The sequence below is a fragment of the Onychostruthus taczanowskii genome, unplaced genomic scaffold (assembly GCF_017590055.1).
Source record: "Onychostruthus taczanowskii isolate IOZ18803 unplaced genomic scaffold, ASM1759005v1 scaffold42, whole genome shotgun sequence".
NCBI lineage: Eukaryota > Metazoa > Chordata > Aves > Passeriformes > Passeridae > Onychostruthus > Onychostruthus taczanowskii.
In genome coordinates this window covers 3,904,308-3,924,633 of record NW_024501682.1, presented here as the reverse complement: position 1 = coordinate 3,924,633, position 20,326 = coordinate 3,904,308, and the positions used below count along the sequence as shown (strand labels likewise).

Sequence of the window (20,326 nt, the reverse complement as noted above, 5' to 3'; positions counted from 1 at the left end):
GATTCCAGTTTTTTTTTCATTATAAGTTTTTGGGAAAACTTTATAAAAAGTTGCAGGTTTTTTTATTAATAGAGGAACTTTTGATGAGACTAGATTCATGAAGAGGAAAGTAGTTCCAGACTGTGGAATTGTATGGTCGAAGTCATTGATCCTCAGCTGTAGAGGTGCCAAGTATAGTTCATATATATAAATAAAAAGCAAAGTAAGCTAATTTTTTATGGATTTTTACCACCTTATGGGTGGGGAGACTGCATCTTCTCTGATGGTAGACAGAATTTGGAAGGTTTTTTTCTGCATAATTTGCTTAGGAGGTATAACTGCATTTTCACTGAGGTGTTTGTTTTTTGGCAAGGGGGAGGTGTTGTGGTTTGGGCTTGTTTGTTTTTCTTAGATATGTATGCTTAGAGTATTCTGAAAGTTATGAGTGACTGAAATAAGTGTTAGTCATTTCTTTCAGTAGTAGTGCTTATTGTTTGCCATCCTACAGCTCAAGTATCATGCTGAAATGTTGTCATTTAGCTGCAGGTCATTAGCATGCATCTAAAATAAGCTCTGGGGTATTTTAAAATATTCCACAGTAGTGGTTTTACTAGTGTTTTGTGTTCCTGATTTATTTCAAACTTTTTTATTTGCTTGTAAAAGAATCTGTGATTCACTTTTGAAGATTTCAACAATTACAAGTATAAAATGTTTTCATCCACCCTTTTCTTCCTGTCCTGAACATTCCTAAGTTCTTATTAAGTCCCAGTGCAAGTTAAAAGTTTTTAACAGAGCATGGAAAAGAAAAAATATGTTGATGGTGGACAACATAACTTTACAAAAGCCAGCATTCTAGTAGAATGGACATTTTGCCTTTAATATCCTGGGAAATATTTAACTGAAGTAACTAGAGAAAGAACCCATGCTTACCTTGCAGTTTTTCTGACACTGAGTAAGGGAACTACTCCCCTGTATTGAATTTTCTGGTTTTTATTTATGACCTTGAACACTTTTTCAAAATGGGAAAATCACATTAAAAATTGAGACAGTCCATATGGTCTTGGTCTGTCATACAATGTGATAAACCTTCCTTGGATTGTGTGACAAAAGTCTGTAGGTATATAAAGAACTTGTACTTTGTCTTAAAATCTGTCTTACTTTTGAACCGGTTCTTCCACTTCCTGATAATTAGAAAAACTTGTGATACCTACACTGTGTAAAAGTTAATATTTTTAAGGATTGTAGTTTTGGCTTAAGTTCTCTACAAACTCGCCTTTGAGAAAAGAAAAAAAATATCTTTGGGTTTGAAATTGACTAATTCCAGATATAAGAAGTGCTCTTAAGCAGAGAGAAGAAAATTTGCAGGTAAACTATGAAAGCATTATGTTACAGACCATATGATTATTTGTACTGTATTACAAAATTATAAATTATTTTATAGCTTTAAGTCAGGGAACACAAGCTGTTAATACCTGTATCTTAAATGATAAAAAGGTTATAGTTGGATTGTTTTTCTTTAAAAATGGTTAGTGTATTTTAATACAGCATTGTCCACTAGAGCATTGTATGCTCATTTTCTATTAATCTCATATAAACTCATTTTGATTAGTTTCTTATGTAGTAGACAGAGCCTGAATGCAGCGCCTTGACAATTTTCTTTCTGCTGTTTCCACAGAGTTAAAATCACCTGTGACTCTTTTTGAGATAATTCTGCAGCACTTACAAGTTATTTGACTTTTATATGCACTTCTGAAAACATGCATCTTTAAGTGGTATTTTTAGTGGGGGACACATGTCTCTAGGGGAGAGGTTTTTTCCCAGTTTTTTTAGCAGCTTTATTTCAGATCTTTTATTATAATTCCTTATGTGTTGCAATGAAATTAGGGATGTTTGGCTCTCTTACTCCATTATTGCAATTAGGAATTTAGCATCATCAGTGCCAAAGGACAAAAGTGTCTCATTTGCCCTATGGGGACAGGACAGTGATAAGATGATTTTTCGTCAAGGATCATTGGGTCGTAATTAAGTTACATTCATGGCTATTGCTTTTTGAAGGATGATTGGTAAATGACAGGCTTCATGTGCTTGCTATGGACAGTGTTCACTAGGGTTTTTTCTCCCTCTGTCAGAAAATCCTGTTGAGTCTGATAATGTAAATGTGGCATTTTATTCTGAACAAAAGAGCAGGGAAATGAGCTATCTTGTCTAATCATTCAGTTGTTTAACACCGACTTCCAGTTTAGACTCAATTGGCTGGAAAGCACTTGACATGTGAAGTTAGTGCTGTTCGGAACGCATGTTTGAGTAAATTTTAAAGTAAGTGACAGCTAAATTGTACCTAGGGAAATTACAAAGCCTTCAACACAGTTAATTTTTTGGGGAGGATTAGTTGTAATTGCAACACCAGTCTCCTTGAAGATTCCTTAGTACAGCAAATGAACAGAAACACATTTAGCTCTTTCAAGAGCCTGTTCTCTTTTTACAGAATAATTTTTGTAAAGCTGATTGTACCTTGCTGAATTGACTTCCCTCTACACTAACATCTGCTTCAGATTTGTAGAGAGGGATTTGTTTTACCAGGCTATCCTCCACCCCCACCCCAGAGAGTCCCTTTTTTCTTTTTACCTCTCTAGTGATTTCAGGTTTGAGAGCTTTTCAATCAGTAAACCCCTTAGGTAAATTGCCACTTCACTAAAGCTTTATGCATAATGTTGCAGCACTTCATTCCAATTAAAATCAATATTTGGAGTCTTATTTTTATCAGGCAGACTCTCTGGTTGGGAAAGTTGTTTATTACAAGTAAAAGGGTTAGATTTAGTGCTACGTTTTTAAGCAAGGAGTGGCTTGTTGAAAGTGAGGAGGGCTGAAATATGGGGGAATGGTGTAGCCAGTTCTGCTACAGTGTGTCCTGCAGACCTTCAGCTTACTGATTAATTTTGGCCCTTCAGATAGATTTGTGTGATTAAAATTGCCCACACAAATATTTTGGGAGATTGGACCCATAATACCTTGGACTTCATAGCCATTCTAAAAAGAAAAAAATCACCTTGGTGTCTTGACCTGGACTTCAGCTGGAAAATAATGCCAAAATAGGATTCTTCTGGAGCTGCATAAAGGCCAAGCAGAATGTACTCATGGCTGAGGCTTCTTCTTTTATTCAAAAATAATAGTTTATCTTTTTTTTTTAAAAGAGCAAGTTTCAAAGTGCCAGAAAAATACACCTAATCTTTAAGTGGAACAGGTCTTAGTCCTTAACAGATAACATTTGTGAGTGACTTAAAGCTGTAGTATCTGGCCAACTCAGAATGAAGCATGGATCATCTATGTTCACTCTTTAAATACTGTTTATTCCAAACTGATGCTGGAAATCCAGTTTTTCCAACATGGCTATGAATATATGGGGTTTTTTTTTCCTTTTTGACTTGAACCATATTAATTAAATAGTAATTTTAGACGAGGCTTTTAATGTCTTAGAGTAGTAAGTATCCTTTGGGAGGATAAAAGGGTGTTTGACATGCATAACTTCTTACAGAAAGACTCCCAAATACTTTCAAATGTACAGCTGTTTGTTAGTTTAAAATCATTATGTCTAAACAGCATTTTCTTAAAATGTAGAAATTCTGTTTTGTGCAGCTCTTTTTATTATAATTGTTTCAAGAAACACATTAAAATGTTACGTCTGCTTGAAATTTAAGCCTGCAGTTCCTTATTTTTCATTTTCAAAAAGGATTGTAAAAACTGCTTACAAAAGTAGCTGCTGGTACTTATTTGGAATTAACTGCAGTATGTGACAGTTAAAAAATACTGAAGATTGTTGAATCGTAGAAGCTCAAGTACAAGCATAAGCTTGATCATTTTTTCTTTGCAGTAGTGGTACCAACAATTTGTCAAGTCAGAACTTCTCTATGTTTTATTGCTTTATATTTGTCTTTGCCAGTTTTAGTATTTATATGTTCTGCAAACCCCATTCTCTAGTAAACTGAGAATGACTGTTGATTAAATGCAACTGAACGAATATATCTGATTTTAATAGATTGAAAACAGTTGTAACAGTGCGTCAGTGTGTAAGATACAGTACTCCTTAAACACAAACTTACTCAGCGCCTTTGAGCAGTAGGTTCCAGTAACAAGTACAATATTTCAATTTATTTTTGCCTCAAGTCATCCTTTGCTGACTTTTTCTTTGCATGTGCAGTATTAATGCCTTCAGAAGTATACATGTAGAGACTAGAAAACTGTTAATGCTACTGCTTGAATGACATTGCAGTTATTCATTCATTTATTGATAGCTTTGACCTAAAAACACTGTCGTCCTTTAGGAATACAGCCGAGACAATACTATAGCTGTTTGAGCATGTCTGAAAAGCTAGATTTATCACTGAAAACTTTAATTTGAATGTATAAATGTTGTTGTGCCTCCTTAGAAATTGAGTAGTTTTCTGTAAAACTGTTTTTTTTCGTAGATGTTAACTGAACTTGCATCTAAAGCAGGAGAAAAATACTGATTATATAAATCTTTATATCTGACTATGGTAACTACCATAGTATTTCGCTTTTATGACAGTAATCTAGCCTGCAACATCTACTTGCAGTTTTGAAATTAACCTGTAATTTAGTCTTCACCCCAAATGACAAAAATTCAAATGACTCCATGGGGTGCCAGAAGATGCACTGTAAACAGGGCTCAGTAAGGGGGATAAGGTAGAAATCCATCATCTTAGGTTCTTTTAAAGAATGCCAGTATTACTGAATAAAATTAATTCTTCTTCTGTGTTTTACTGTTCAATTTTTAAAAAAATATTAACCTAGATAATGATAGTAGTACATGGTAGTTTAGTTAGTTATTCTTTGAAAAAGCAAAATCTGTGCTGCACAAGAAATGCAGTGTGAGGAGAGGACATCTGAATTGGGCTTTATAACAGTAATATCTTGAAAAATAACATTTTCATCATGCTTGGGAATGTTGCTTCGGGAATGTTAAATCATTATTTCAAGTCAGTGTTCCTTTGGTAACTTACATCACCCGTATCAAATAAGGCTCTTGAAATCTAAAATGCTGTCTTACTGACTGCCTGGCTACTTACATTTTGTGTGTGTGGTCTTGGTTTGTTTCAGCTTAAACCTTACCCTTCCAAGAATAACTTGAAATATTGTTTTACCAGTGTTTCTGTGGTTGCCCTTGGTTGTTTCTGGTGTTTCTGCTTTGTTTTGTTTGGTTTTGTTTCAAGATTGGGTTGTAATCCTTTGAAAAAAAGGTCTGCAGTAGATGATTAAGTACAGTCAGTTACACAGTATGGAAGGTTATTTTGTATTTGTTGTTACTGTGATTGTTTTTATGACTTTCTGGTTTTGCATTTTAATTATGTATGCTTCTGAAGGTGTTAATAATGTGTACATAGGGGAAAATTCAGCAAAAGATTGAGGCACCAAAAATGGAAATATTCTGTGTGTTACTTCTACTTGCTGCTCAAAGGCTCCTGACAAAATGCATTTAATTCCATCTTGTACACTTACCATTACATGGATTTACACTAGTGCCATGTCTGACGTGGATAGGCCAGCATAAAACACATTTTGGTACCCTACTATATTGTTGAATTAACTGCAAAGATTGTATTTTTTAAAGTAGAAAATACCTGTTGGATTTTCATATAGAACAGAATAATGCTATAGCCCTTCCATTGTGATGGAATGGACATCAGCAGATGATTTACAGTCACTCTGTTAAGGTGTAAAACCAGTATAAAGCAATCTGATGAGCTGTGGTTATCTTAACTCTGATGATCTCTACTGACACAAAATATTATGGAATAATTGTGAAGAGCTTAAAAACTGGACAAGCCTAAGCATAGACAGAGAGGTAATAGAGTGTACATGGTATTAGTTACAAGTGAGAAAAATAAAGCTGTTAAACACTTAAGTGATTTTTCCATGGAGTTTGAGTTTTGTCAAGACAGGACGTAACGTAACTTAAGAATATTGCTCAAAAATGAAGTGCATCTGATACTGAGGAACATGCACACCTTTGGCTAATTTGTAGTAAGCAGTGGTCATGGAATCAGAAACAATAAGACTTGAGGGGGGAATTACACTGGGATTATAGACTGCTAAATGAATTTTCTGTGAAATTTTCAAGGTTTCAGCGTGGATTGCTCTGCTAAAAAAGTTTTTATTCTTGTTTCGTTTCATTCCACAAGGGATGACATGCCTGCAGCTCTGGACGCTTTAATCAGCTGTTATAAGAAGTATGGTAAAATTCTTCAAATTCATAACATCTGCTGTAAACTGGTAGAAAAAGGAGATGCTGATCTTCTGCAAAAGGGTTAGTTGCATGTAGTCAAATGGTCTCTGCTAATATGAAGTGTTTTCTGAGGGTTTTTCTTCCAGGATTTGTGTATATCATGTCTTTCAACTGAAAGAAAAAAAATGTTTGTCTTTATATATGAACTTCAAAGCACTAATATGATGCCTGCATTCTTCAGATTGAAAAATTGATTGTAATTTTAAACATGGAACAGCTCTGTATAATAAATCATTGAGCTCTCCCAAGATTAGTGCTAATACTTGTTCTAGCTGTGTATGTTACTATTAAGAAACAAATTAATAGTAACACATCACAATAACAAAACAATACGTCTGTTTTTCAAATAGCTGTGCAGTTCACAAATGATAAATCCTCACTTTGTATGAGGAGAGCATGCCAATATAGTCTATTTTGTTCAATATAGTTCAAAATGTAGTGCAGAAAAACATTTTAAATTTGCTCAACTACAAAGCTACAACAAATTGTGTCATGTGTTATAATCATTCTGTTTGTTTCAAAATTATTCTCCTATAGCTTATCTTTTATGAGGCTTGGAAAATATTGATGTTAGAAATGTGTGACATAAATATTGAAATGCTTCAATATATTGAGTAAATTAATGGGTTTTATTTTTTCTTTAGTTTCAGATTTTATAAGCAGAGAATATGGTGACATGATGGCTCTTTACGATCTTTTCTTCGCCTTCTTGCAAACAGGAAAATACAAAGAGGCCAAGAAGGTCATAGAGGTGGGGTTTTAACTATATTACTCTAATCGTGCAGCTATTTAGACTCTTAATTAGAAACATTTAAAGTTTTTAACCTTTAATTAGTCTTGTTCTGATTCACATTAATAGAATGCAATCCCAGTAATAAAAAACCCTCGGCTGGCTTTATTTTGTATAATTACAGTTCAGAAGAGAGACAGTCGTCTTGTACACTGAAATTGTTTCCTCACTTTTTCAAATTTGTTCTTATATATCAAAATGATATTTGCATATTAAATATCGGATTGTGAAACAATTAAATTAAATTGGCATTCCTGGGTGTAAAGTTGCTAATCCTCTTTCCGAAGGAATTCTTTGTTCTTAAAAGCACTGGAATTTAATTTGCTGCAGACCATGCTCAGATTTATTTGTAATGCTTGTCTACAAGTTAATCAGCCAAACAAGCACTGTCTGCTACTGTTTGGCATTTAATTTAGCATTTCTTCTCTCTCTCCCTTTTTCAGGATAGTAAGCAGCTTATAGGAAGTGGTAGGTGACAAACTTGGTCTATTTAGGATTAGTATATTTTATCTAGACTTGATTGAAATTGTGGTTACTGAAATTGATAAGTCAAAGGGGCAGCTGCAGAGTCTGCCCAGATTGTGATTATTTTTTCTTCTTAACACAGTTGTATGTTTTTAAAATGCTGCATAAGTTTTTCACTTAATGTATGGGAGGAGGCATCTTGCAGAAAAAGTAATAGTTTGTCCTCAGCATTTTTGTGTTACGCACGTACACAACTCTAAGCTAATTTTTGGGGTTTTTTTTTCCTTCCTGAGACAAAGAATGTTTTTTCTCCTAGTTCCCCGTAGAGTATCTGAAATACCAGCTATCCCTGCTTGAATTGTCTAATGGAATTTTTGCATTTAAAAAATCTTAACTGAAGGTCTGTTTGTCTGTGGTGGTACAATACTGTCTTGCTGTGGGGTGTGTGGATATTGCTAAGCACAGTGTTGAAACATTGGTATTTTTGTTCTGAGAGGGTGCTTTGCAGCTCAAATCTTGTAATACAGAAGAACAGAAATATCAGTGTCTGACAGCAGATGACACTGAGGAGTTGAGTACTTTTTACAGTGATTAAAGCATATAGGAGGTGAAAGTATGAAATCTGAGGTTTGGAAGTAAAAATTAAAGCTAAATGAGCAAAACTTATGTCATGTGATTTAGCAGCTCTTTCTTTGATACTGGCATTTAATTTCTCGGAATTTCTCTTGGTGTGTGGAGCTCAGCAATTGTGAATAGCAATTGTGAATAGCATAATAAGCAAGTTATCAAATTGTCAGGGCACTGAAACTTTTGTCATTTTCTTAAAACATGCCAAATTCTCTCTGCAGGTATTCAGTATTTGGTGATTGGTCATGAGTTACTAATAACCACAAATGTTTAGGCATAAATCTGAGCACCAAATATCTGGAGATGAAATGGAAGCTTTCCTGCCTTTTATGCTAGTTAAAGTAATTTTATCTAACTTAAATGAAGTATGAATTAGAGCTTTGTTTATGCTGTGGAGGAAGAGCTGGTTTAAATTACAGAATTTTTAATATAGAATTTTTTAGGAATAGTGTGCATGTATTTTATTAGTGGAAAAAGTGTCACAAAATCAATTACCATATGGTGCATAATATTTTAAATATGCTTTTGTTATGTTAAGTATTTTCAAATAAATTGTTTCCAAAAGGGGAGGACAGAAACCTTATTGCTGATATTTTGCTGAAGAAGAAAATAGTTTGTATTGTTTTAAAACATAAGCGAGTTCCTGTTTGCTTTTTCATTTGTTGGGAAGTGGAAGCCTTATTCAGTATAATGTGAGATGGTGTGTGTGTGTATGTGTATATATATAAATAACAAGGTGTAGGTGTATTCTTTTCCGTAGTCCAGTGGGTTTTGTGACTAAATTACTTGCCTTGGTGGTCATCTCAGATTATTTTTCTATCATCTTTGCTTGTGAAATAATATTCATTGGAGGAGATCAGTTGATGCTGCTTTCTCTTTTAAATGCTGTTGCATGTACCTTTAGGCATATACTTTTATCAAGTATTCCTGGTTATAATGGTCAATTAATTTTAGTGATATTGTTTGTTTTGAAAACATCTGTGGAATTAATAAAGAGTATCTAAAAGAATAGTAATTAAACTGGAAAAAAACCTCCTTAAGAGCTAAGGAAATGACCACTGTGGAGGATAATTGTTGCTCAAATGGGATTTTTACTCATTGGAGACCACTGCTTCTGCTTGCTCTTGCTATTTTTAGAAATTAGAGGTATGTGAAACTTCATGACAAGTGCTGCTTTGAAAAACTTGGAGCTCAAAGCCCCAGGAATGAAAAAATAACTCTTACACCTCAAATCTTTGGTAAAATGAAAGTGGGTGGCAATACTGGGAAAGGGCAAAGGGAAAGATTTGAGAGAGATTATAAAAATCAGGTCAGACTTCTGTATATTACATTATCTGGCCACAAATGTGCTGTGAATGCATATATATGCAAGATCATGTTATGGAAAGTCATGAGAAAGCTGAAAGCTCTGGGCCTTATCTGCTTGGTGGAATAAAAGCAAGACTAGTCAGAGAATGAGAGTGTGAGAAGCAGCGAAAGGTAAATACAAAGGAGAAGAGGCAAATAATTTGTCTGACTCATGCTAGAACAGCTAGACTGAAGCCTGTGGTAGTTTGGTAGGAGGAGTCTCTTCTGAGGCAATGCTGGCTGGAAGAGAAGCTGTGTTTGAGAAGGCTGGGGGAAATGCTGTTCCTGAGGCACCATGGGGTTTGTGTGGTAAGGTAAAAGTTTGCAGTATTGTTGAACTGCCTTGTTAAGTAAGCACTTGAAAGTCTTGTTCTCAGAGACAATGGCTACAGATAAGGTAGCCTTGCATGCTCTGTAAAGTGTAAGTCTATTTTATTCTAGCTGTGCCTGGAGATTGCTGAGCCCCCAAAGTTGTGCTGGTAGATGCTGTTTCGCTTTACACTGAAAAAAGTTCTACCAATGGGTGTATATCAAGACATGGTTTAGTCTTCTTAACCTCAACTGATAAGTTAGCTTTTGTCTTGAGTCCTTCAAAGATGATCATGTCAAAACAAAGTTGGCACATCTCTCTTCTTGCCCCTTACCACAAGGTCACATACTAGTTTGCTTTCCCTTGGATTGGCACAGCATGACTTCTATGTCATCAAATCTAGCTCTGGATACATAGGATTTTTTCCCTTACTTAGAAAGGCAGCTTAATTGCCTTTTGTCCTTGAATTTTGTTTTTCATAAAGAAAAAAGGAAGAAAATTAGGTCAGTATGTTTTGCTTTTAACTAAACTACATTAAAACTAATGTGGGCTAAAAGAAAGGGATGTGAATTTTCAATAAACAGGATTAGGGGAAAAGTACCTTTTAAAAATACTTTACCTATCCTCTGAAATGTTTTTCTATTTCAAAAATATTTAATCAGATCTCCTCCTGGAGAGAGGTCTTAGATAATTATGTGGAGAGAATCTAGTAGAATTGTTTGGCCTTATGGTCTTCTAAGTCTGGTATATAAATGGTAAAAGAATTTTTTAGAGCCTAGGCTGTCAGATCTCTCAACTTCTTATCTGTTGCCTGCACTGGAAAGTTAAAAGTCCCTTTTGTTTACTCAGCTGTTCATTGCCACTTTATTAAGCGGGTGCTTAAGATCTGTACTAATGGGAAGGTCATCCAGAAAAGTAGAGTGAAAAAGGGAATGTTACACCACCCTGAGGGAATTTATTTATTCCCTTTTTCACCTGTTGCTCTGTTTGTTTTCATGCTGCTTGGAGGTTTACCGATTTCACTACTTAGAGTAGTTAAAATATAGTTGATGTCTGCCATTTTTGTTGGATTTGATATTTTGGTCATCTCTGAATCTTTCACCAAGTTCTCATAATTTGCAGCTGTTTTGCATTCATGATGATTGGGTATTTCTAGACTCACCCTTTTTCCTTCATTTACTCATGCTAAATGCAGCTATTTAAATACCCACTGAATTGGTGTGTAATGCAGGTCCTGTCCACTCTTGGCCTTTTCTGAAAAGGTTTGTATGTCTTTCAGTACTGTAACAGTTCTGCAGCAGAGGGTCAAGTAGAGCCCATCTATGAATCTGCTTACTGAAAGTCTGAACCATGTTTTCATGAAGCAGCAATGAACTTCATTCCTGTGACTGAGCAGACAAGGTATTAAACTGATGCTAAGCCATTTCTGCACTGTATCAATAAAATCATTGCACCTTAAATGAATTTTCATTGTAGAGCAAAATACTTACCTGAATAAACCAAAACAAGCACCTGTTCAGAATCATGTGTCAGGTCACTTGCATTTTTAATTGGAAGCTCACAGATTCCTCTCATAGGAAGTAGGAGTTGGTAGCAGTGTTCCACTGTCTTCGTGTTGTTCAACAGATGCTTCTTGAAATCTTTCTAGATCAAATCACATGGGCTGTTAAAATAACAGCTGTTAACTTGCTCCTTCAATGAAAGAGTAAAAACTCTCATTCCTGCTGTCGATTTGGTTTTGGTGGAAATGAAGGCAAAGAAGATTGGAATACAGGGAAAGATCTCAGAACTGTGTGGCAGAGTTTTTTGGGAGAAGTTCAACCTATGTATTTTGTTTCCACTAGAGGAGCCTTCCTTGAAAATGGTCATGGATAGTGCATGGGTTGAGAATTCTTTTAACCAAATTTTAATCAAGTGCGATACTGTCTTCATTTACTCTCATACTAAATATGTTGTCAGGATCAAATGTTGTGAAATAGCTTTATGAAATGTGTTCCATTGTGAAGAAATGCAAGGAAAGGCATTTGCTGCTGCAGTCTGGGACCTGACGAAAGAACTGGTTTGAGTGAGTTCAGTGTACAGAAATATATCTATCAACAGATGTCAAGTTAATTTAAGAGGTAAATAGATTTAAGCAAAGAATTGTGACATTGATTGTCAGCAGACCTCAAGATACCAGTTGCCATTGGATTTAATCTGCCATAAAAACAATGAGAATATTTCTACATGATATTGAGAGATTACAACCTTCTTTCATCCAGATTGCTTTTTTAAAGAGTCTGCATCATAAAATTGCGTCCTGCTGATTTTATGCTAGAGATGAACTACCAGGAGAAGATGCTTTCTTGATTTGTGACAGCAGAGTTGGGGGAGTGAGGGGGGGTGCATCAGTTATGTGTAATTTAGTGATGGTTGTATCTAGTCTCTGAATTTATTTACAAAGACTTAATTTTGATCCTGTTGAGAAAAGAGTGGAGGTGATTAGAACAAAATTTAAATATTTCTGAACAAGGTTGTATTAGATAATGGTGGTCTGAGATTTAGGAATAGTTTGTAGGGGGTGTAATAGCTTTTATTAGAGTAACCGTATACAACTGAGATGGAGGGGAAAGAGCTTTTAAGCATGAAAGCCCTATAATTAAAAGAAAAGATTAATTTTTTAAATTATTGCTATTGAGTCCTATTAGTCCAATAAAATCATTACTTCTCCTTCTGAAATTGGACTCTGATGCAGTTAGTTATTAGTCAATTTGGATTTTCTTTCCATGCATCAATGTATGTAGGTTAATTTAAAAAAGGGGTGCTTACTAGTTCAGTGCACATTATTTAGAAATTCTTAAGTATTCCTTTCTTACAGGCAAGGGATACGTTTCAAATAAGTAAATTTGGTAAAGGAGATGTCTGCTGAAAAAATTCCTTCCCAAAAGGAAGACAGTAGAAAAAGTATTGCTTCCATTGCCAGCCATAAACAGCCCTAGCTGTAATGTCATCCTGGTAGCACAATGACTTAAATAAAAGCTGAGTTAGGAGAGCACTAATATGTTTTATTGGACAGTTGATATGATTGCAACAGGAAAGATGCTTTTTGATGCACAGATTATTTCTAGATTACTCAGTCTCTAAAGCTGGATCTTTTGTGAGCTTCTGGACTAGTGCGTAAAAGTTCAGAGCCAGTAATCAAAGTAGGTGTTTTTTTTCCTGTATATTCAACAATGATACTTCACTTAGACTTTGCTATGATGACTGTAGTGGGAGAAATACAGCAAAGTGGTATACCTGCATACATATGAACTCAAGAAGTAAGATTGCTTTTTAAAATAATGTAAATATGTTAATTGATATTTAAAAAAAACCAAATGCATTGTTATTTGGATCTAAAGGAATGTTTAGCAGGAAAAAAATAACAGAAGTGTCAAACACTTTTGACCATCGCATTCAATAACTAGACTAGGATGGCTGCATAAGGTACAGAAATCTTATATATGTTCTTCTGACTTTCTGACTAAGAAGTGCACCTATTGCTTAGTAGAAGTGAGGACTTCTGCTACAAGTTTTACTTAGGGGAAGATTCAAGGAAGATGTTCACTGCTTATGTTGTAAACAGCTTTGTTCAAATAACCTGCCATGCAAAAATATCCCAGGCTTCATTAAAGCTGTATGGAATTAATGAGATTTTCATAGACGTTTTTGTGGCATCAGGGAAAAAATCTGTCTTTAAATTAAGAACTTCCCATCAAGTGTTCTGTTTTCCTTGGTGCTATGTTGGAGAGAGCTGTTAGGAATGACACACATCAGTTCTTATAGCTGTCTGCCCAAGGCTGTCTGCTTGGAGGAGTAATGCATTTTCCTCTAAGACATTGCTTTGGCATCTAAATCTCAGTAACTGGTTCTGGTACTGGTAACATAAGTCTGTTATTGTTGCTGACGTAACTCTTCATGAAATGTTCTTATTCCTTTAGCAGCATTAGCTGTCTCTTACGATTACTGGATTTTTTTAGCTGCAAAGAGAGGAATGAATGGATCTGTCCCTCCAAAGAATACCATTGGGAAGAGCAACATGGATGGCTTTTATAAAATTTGGCCTTTTCTTTCCAATATGTTTGAAATAGTGGTTATAGTAGAACTGTTACCCTAAGAAAATATTGAACTTTTCGCAAAAAAAAAGCAGAAATTTTGAGGTAAATGTAAACTAGGTAAGGTGATTGGGGTTAAACTTGAATAGTTAGAATTGATGTGTTATTCAAGGTGCAGTTATGAAAGGCTAGAGTAAGTTGACTGCTATATGTAAGAATTATTTTGCCCAACAGGCGCAGTAGTCATTTGTGAACGTGCAGTGTTGCAAGGTTAAAACCGAAGCTCTCCATCCCATGTCACATATATGCCAAATGAAAAATGATGCTGCTAAGCCAGCAAAAATGGCACTATTTTGGGTCAGTTCTCAACTCTCAGTTTGCTCAAAGTCATCTTTTTGAAAAGGACTCAGGGCTTCTGGTCTGTATGTTGTCTTTTGTAGTTTTTCTCTGTAAGTTTTGTGTTTAAAGAGAAAGTTTTTTTTAGGCAAGTGGAGTAAATAAATATTTTCATAGGTCTTCTGTAATTTTTAAGCCTTTGTTAAAAAAAACTTTTTTGAAAGTAAAAAACCAGTATAGCTCAATCAGCTGTAGCAGTTACAGGACACTAATGTAAACAGAATTTGAATATTTCTATTGTTGTTTTAAAATCTGGAAAAACATCTAATAGATTCCTCTCTGACAGGTCACTATTTTTCCAGACAATCTGTTTTCTCTCATCTGTAATAGGTAGAAATTATCTCAAATAAAACTGTTAGTACAGAAAATCTGCTGATTGGACCCCTTCAATCACCTGAAGTGACTGGTTCTCAGAAGGAGGAGAACAAATCAAGTGCTTTCAGTGTGTTAGGACTGTTGCATGATTTTTGAGTGCTGCTTGACAAGAGTTCTTCCAAAGATGCAGCATATTCATCCCTTTCTGGTTAGTGGTCCTTCCTGTGTGTGAAGGTGTAGAATCAGTGTGTAAATTGGTGTGGGTATAAGTGTAGAATGAGTGTAATTGTCATAGAATCACAGAATATGCTGAGTTGGAAGGGGGCCATCAGCATCATTGGGTCCCCCTCCTGGCCCTGTGTAGAACACCCCAAGAATCACATCTCGTGTGTAGGTTTTGATCAAAACTCTGGACTGATTTCTATAGGAGATGTTATATAGTAGCTGAATTCTGCTTTGCCTAGAGAAGTCAGGGAATTATTTTATATACTAGTCATTAAATTAGTGTGAAATTGAGATAATAAAGAAAAATCAATTGTATATTGTCTTCTGATACACAATCCAAGCTAGTAGAAGTTACACTGAAAACAATCAAAAGTGGTAGTACTTTGGTTGTTCTCTGCAGAAGGTGGTGGAGGCAACCCATTGCCAAAAGATCTTCTGAATGTGGTAAATCTTAAGGGGTTTCAGGGGCAGCTAGAAGAGCTCGTGGAAGTGGAGTAACTTACTAGAACCACTGTGATCACTGATCCTCAGGTAGCTGGAGAGTGGAAGAGCACTAAAGGGAAAGTAATGCTGTGTTTCCTGACATTTTATATTCTCCTGTAGGTACTGTTACAGAGAGGATAACAAGGTTTGATTTGTACAGTACAACTGTTTTATATTTCAAAAGAATGTAAAAGCCAGAAATCTGTGTTTGGTTTGTATGCTAGATGAATTGCATGAGACTCTCAAAAAAACCCAACCAAACAAAGAAACCACTAAGACTCGATATAGATTTTTTTTTTTTAATTTAGTCCATTGAAACAAGCAAGATCAAAATTGTAAATGGGAATTTGGAAGAGTAATTACAGTTTTTTACTTAATTTTTCTTTATTCCTTGCATTCCGTTATTCTTTATTTTAGTCTGCTGTATTGTAGAAACACTGCTTGCTGCTAAATGCAATGTTTAAAATTCCCTAAGATTGTGAAGGATAAGCTACAAATATGGACTATCAGGCAAGCCCTGGAGATTTAGTTAATCTGACCTAGATGTTCTTTTGATGATTGAGACCTGCAGTATGTGAAAACACTTCTCAATTTCAAAATGAAACACAAGGATATCTGTTGTATAACTCAGCTGTCCTTGTAGTGACAGACACATCAATCATTTCTGAACAGGAAAGGATTTACTATAAAAAGTTTGTAGCTTTCGAGCTGTTGAGTTCATTGGCATTCGGATCAGCAGTGATATTGGAAGTTGTAAGTGAATTCCGCATTTGAATTTTACCATGTCCTAAAGAGGATTAGCTACAAATGCAGGCAACATACTTTCTTTTTCATTTTCAAGAGCCTGTTGTGTATCAAGAGCCTGTTGTGTAAGATGTTAATTCTTGACTTAGTTTTCAGCATATTTTATGTGAAACTGCTTGGTGGCTCTTAAAAAAGCCACTGAACAGGTACCTGTAAGTAAGTGTGGGGAGGGGAAAAAACCCAAACAAACAACTAATTGGGAAAAAACCACGTACCTGGAAAGCTGTGTTTATATATACCACTTTGAATATTTGGGAAGACACAATTTTTCTGTAACCTGGGCTGAGACTATTCTCACAGTACAGCTAAATGCCCAGAGATGCTCCATTGTTGAGGAGCTGTGGGATTAACATCCTGTTTTTAGCAAACCCTTATGTTGACTTCATAGAATGGTTGGGTAATTGGTGGGATTATATGGCCCAACATTTACTCTGCAGAACATTGTTTGCTATATATTTAGCAAAGTTTTGAAGTTTTCACTGAAATTTTGCATGCTGGATCTCTGGTGTATGCTGAATTATTTTAGAAAGATGCAAGGGTAGTAATTCTGTGCTTGGAGAATATGGGAAAAGGAAATTATATATGTTTAAAAGAGAAGATAAATTCATATTTCCAGTAGTAATTGTTTCCACTGTTTTGCAACTGAAACTTGTATTTTCTTACAGCATTTTGTGAGAAATTGGCATTCAGATTTTTAAAGTTGCACTTCACATTTGAACTGTAGAGATTTCTTAAAGTAGTCAAACCTAAAAGCCTTCAAGAGTCAAAACACATGCTTCTCTGTAGGGGTGAACACACATTTCCTTGGAATTACTTTAAGCAATATTAATGTGAATCCGGACATTTGAAATAAAAAACAGAGTCCACTCTGTAAATTATATTTGTGCTAAGACAAGATAGTATAAAGCCAGGAAATCCAAGTACCTGTGGGAGGGAAGGCCAAGGGGTAAAAATGATGGATGCTTTGCACACATTTTGATGGAACCTTTTTTAGATGTGTTGGACATGAGTAGGTAGAACACATGACATGTCTCTTCAAAAAATTTCACTTTTCCTATCTTTATTTAAGAATTTACTTAAGTTGAGGAACTGCTGTTTTGGTTATGGCATATGGTGCTGGGAAGGCACAGTGTGGTTTTCTGCACCAGATGGAGTTTCAGGGATTGAAACCTTTCCTTTGAGCATGTGTAGCTACCATGTAGCCGCAGTCTGCCTGAAACAACAAAGGAATGAATAAGCAAAGGCTTGCAACCTGGAAAAGTCAGTAACACAAAGAACTGTGGCATGCTGACAATTACACATCAATTCCTCTATGTATATGCACATAAGGGCGAGCCTTAAGTGTCTTAGCTTTAAGAGTGCATCTTGAGCCTTCTGTTCTGGAGTAGGAATTGCCCTACAGTTACTATACCTGGCATCTGTACAGTATATTGGCATCACCAAATGGTGATGGTGCAGTTCAGAAACTTAGCTCTCTAGCTGCCAAGCTGCAGCGGTGCTGAAAACTAGTATTTCATTGTGAAGACAGTTTGGAAACATTTGGTGTAGTTCTTTACCAGGAGTAATACAAAGGATTACTATAGGTACAGCAATAATACCCTATTAATGTGATGAAAGAAGTTACTTAATGTTTCAGTTCATCTGAACTGTATTTTAAATGAACTCTCTCAGCAGTGTTCAGCCAAAAAAGAGACTGTCTTGAGTAAGATGACTGCAATTTTTATGTCTCATAAATGCAACTTAACGTGGTTATTTGTGAGCTTGTAGTTTCATTTAGATTTCAAAAAACAAACGACAGCTATGAACTTTCATTATGAATACCTGTATTATCTTTATTTTCCCTTAGAATGTTCTGTGTGCAGTAATGTATTTCTTGTGGAAATATTTTACAGACTCCTGGCTTGAGAGCACACTCTGGAAGATTGAAATGGTTTGCAAAAAAGTGTATATTAAATAAACAGGTATGACTTGCATGATGTGTTCTATGGAACTGTCATTTTATTCCAAGAAAAATTGTTTTGAAGTGTTTTCTCGCTTGATTTCTATGTTTGTGAAAGGACGTGTGACAGGCTGGTGAGGTGAACTTAATGCTGGTGTATACTTAAACAGAAATACTATTTTAGCTGAGTGCACGCAACATGTATGTACACATATATGAAAAATAATTGTTTGGCTGAGGTATAACTGAGTTCTTCCTTCTTTTTGAAGATGGAAACTTTGGAGCAGTTGGTAGAATCAACTCAAAATCTGTTTGAATGCGATAGAGATGAGATGTACTACCACCTGCTCGAACTATGTGGTAAGTGAGCTTGAGATCTTATCCATGTTTGTAATCTGCTTTCCTGTGTGGTTGGAGATAGGACGTAATCCTGGAGAGAAGCTATATCTTGATACACAATTAGTCTGGCTACCATTTCTGAGGCGTCTTGTGGGGGAGGAGATGTCAGGGGTTTGATTTTTTTTTCATCTGCAGACCTGAACACTTAGTACAATGTGTGTGTGTGTGTGTATGTATGGATGTAATATATAGACTTAGGTGCTATAAGTTTTCCAATCCATGCTATTGTCTGCTGTTATAATTTGAAAGTTAATTCTGTTTTGGCTTTCAATACACTTAAAGAAGAAAACCTGTTCATTTATTATCTTCATAACTGATAAAAATTGAGGGTCTCTTGTAATTGGATCTGGTTCTGCAAGGTGCATATATTTTTTAAATTACTTCTTTTTCCCCAGCCACAACCTAACTTTTGCATCGTTTATTGTCATGAAACAGTTTTGAAAACTGAAACTTCATTTCTGTGCTGCAGACTTTGTGTAGTATGTGTCTATGAGGTTTTCATTCCTCGTTTCTGTGCTTCTCAGTCTATGTTGGTTTTGTTATTCAGTGTATTGTACTGTATTATAAAGGATTAAAATTTTGGAGATTTATTTTAAGGTACTGAAAAAATACATTGCATTAAGACTGAATATGGAGCACTACACAGTAAATTGATACATAAAGCATTACAGGGATTTCTGTGTACTTCGGTAATGTATGTATATATATCTATATATTATTGAGCCATTACAGGTGTTTGATATGTCTGGAAGACTTGCTTTTGAATTTTAAGTAATTTTAGCCTGTTCTCTATGTGTGTTTTTGGTTGGGTAGGACTATTGATGTAGGCGTCTTCCCTACTGCATTTAGCTACAGAAGGAGAAGACATGAGTATTTGCACAAGAAAATGTGACCAGAGACCCCGTGAGAATTTTGCTGCTTTTCATTTCCTGAGGCCTTGGAAAGCTTCAAAGAAAACTGTAGTGTTATCTAAGTCTGGCTTTACACATACTGGTTCACCATCAAAAATCAAGTAGGCCTGAAAATCAATCTTGTCTCAGCAGGGAGAAAACCTTTCTATTTCTCCACTCATCCTGTTCACCTCTGGCAGTGACTAAGTCTGACAGTGTGCCTGCTAGGAAGAGAATCTAAGAAGATACAATTCATCAAATTCTGTCATGCAAAATCTTCAGTCTTCTTTCAGAAGACAGAACCAATTCCATCTATTCAAAGAAGTGGAAAACATTTGTGGGTTTCTGTCACCATGAAAGACAAAATCCATGCATAATCCTGCTTTCAACCATTTTAGATTACCTATCAAAGCTGCCCCCTGCACAACTACAGCAGGACCGTCATTGTATACCAAAGCCATAACTTCAGATCTATTTTAAGCATATAAAAAACCCTACCATCTAGTCCAAGCAGTAGTCAAAAATGCTGAAAACAAGGCACTTGATTATCACAGAATAATTTATACGGAGAAAACCTCAGGAGTTTAGGCCTAGGCCATTTCCTGGAGGTAGGATAGCTCCAAAGTCAGATCACATCAAAGCCTTGTTTAGTAAATGTTTGGGTGCCTCCAACAGTGGGGCTCACAGAGCCTTTCTGAACAGCCTGATCCAGGATTTGATCATTCTCCAATACTCCATTGCTGTAGCTGTCAAATGTCACCTTCTGCCCTTTGCTGTGCACCTGTGAGGAGAGACTGACTCTTGAAGAGTCAGCGAAGAATTTACAAGATTTGCATGTATAGTAGGAGAGCAAAACCTGATTTGAATGAAATGCCAAGGCAGTTTATTGAGAAGGATGTTTCTGCTTTAGAGAGCTCATTTCTACCAGGGTGTAAATCAGTAGTGACTGAGAGTCATAAATGCTTCACAATTGGTGACTGCAA

The 20,326-nt window shown here is 35.6% G+C and overlaps 1 protein-coding gene across 2 annotated transcripts in view; it reads left to right on the top strand.

The window, feature by feature from the left end:
* LRPPRC (leucine rich pentatricopeptide repeat containing) overlaps window positions 1-20,326 on the top strand; it is an 84,653-nt gene that overhangs the window by 40,928 nt on the left and 23,399 nt on the right. For both annotated transcript variants that reach the window (XM_041413596.1, XM_041413595.1), the window contains exons 24-27: window positions 6,177-6,301; window positions 6,925-7,031; window positions 18,008-18,076; window positions 18,324-18,414. In XM_041413596.1, the coding sequence (XP_041269530.1) occupies window positions 6,177-6,301; window positions 6,925-7,031; window positions 18,008-18,076; window positions 18,324-18,414 (392 nt within the window). The remainder of the gene's footprint in view (window positions 1-6,176; window positions 6,302-6,924; window positions 7,032-18,007; window positions 18,077-18,323; window positions 18,415-20,326) is intronic.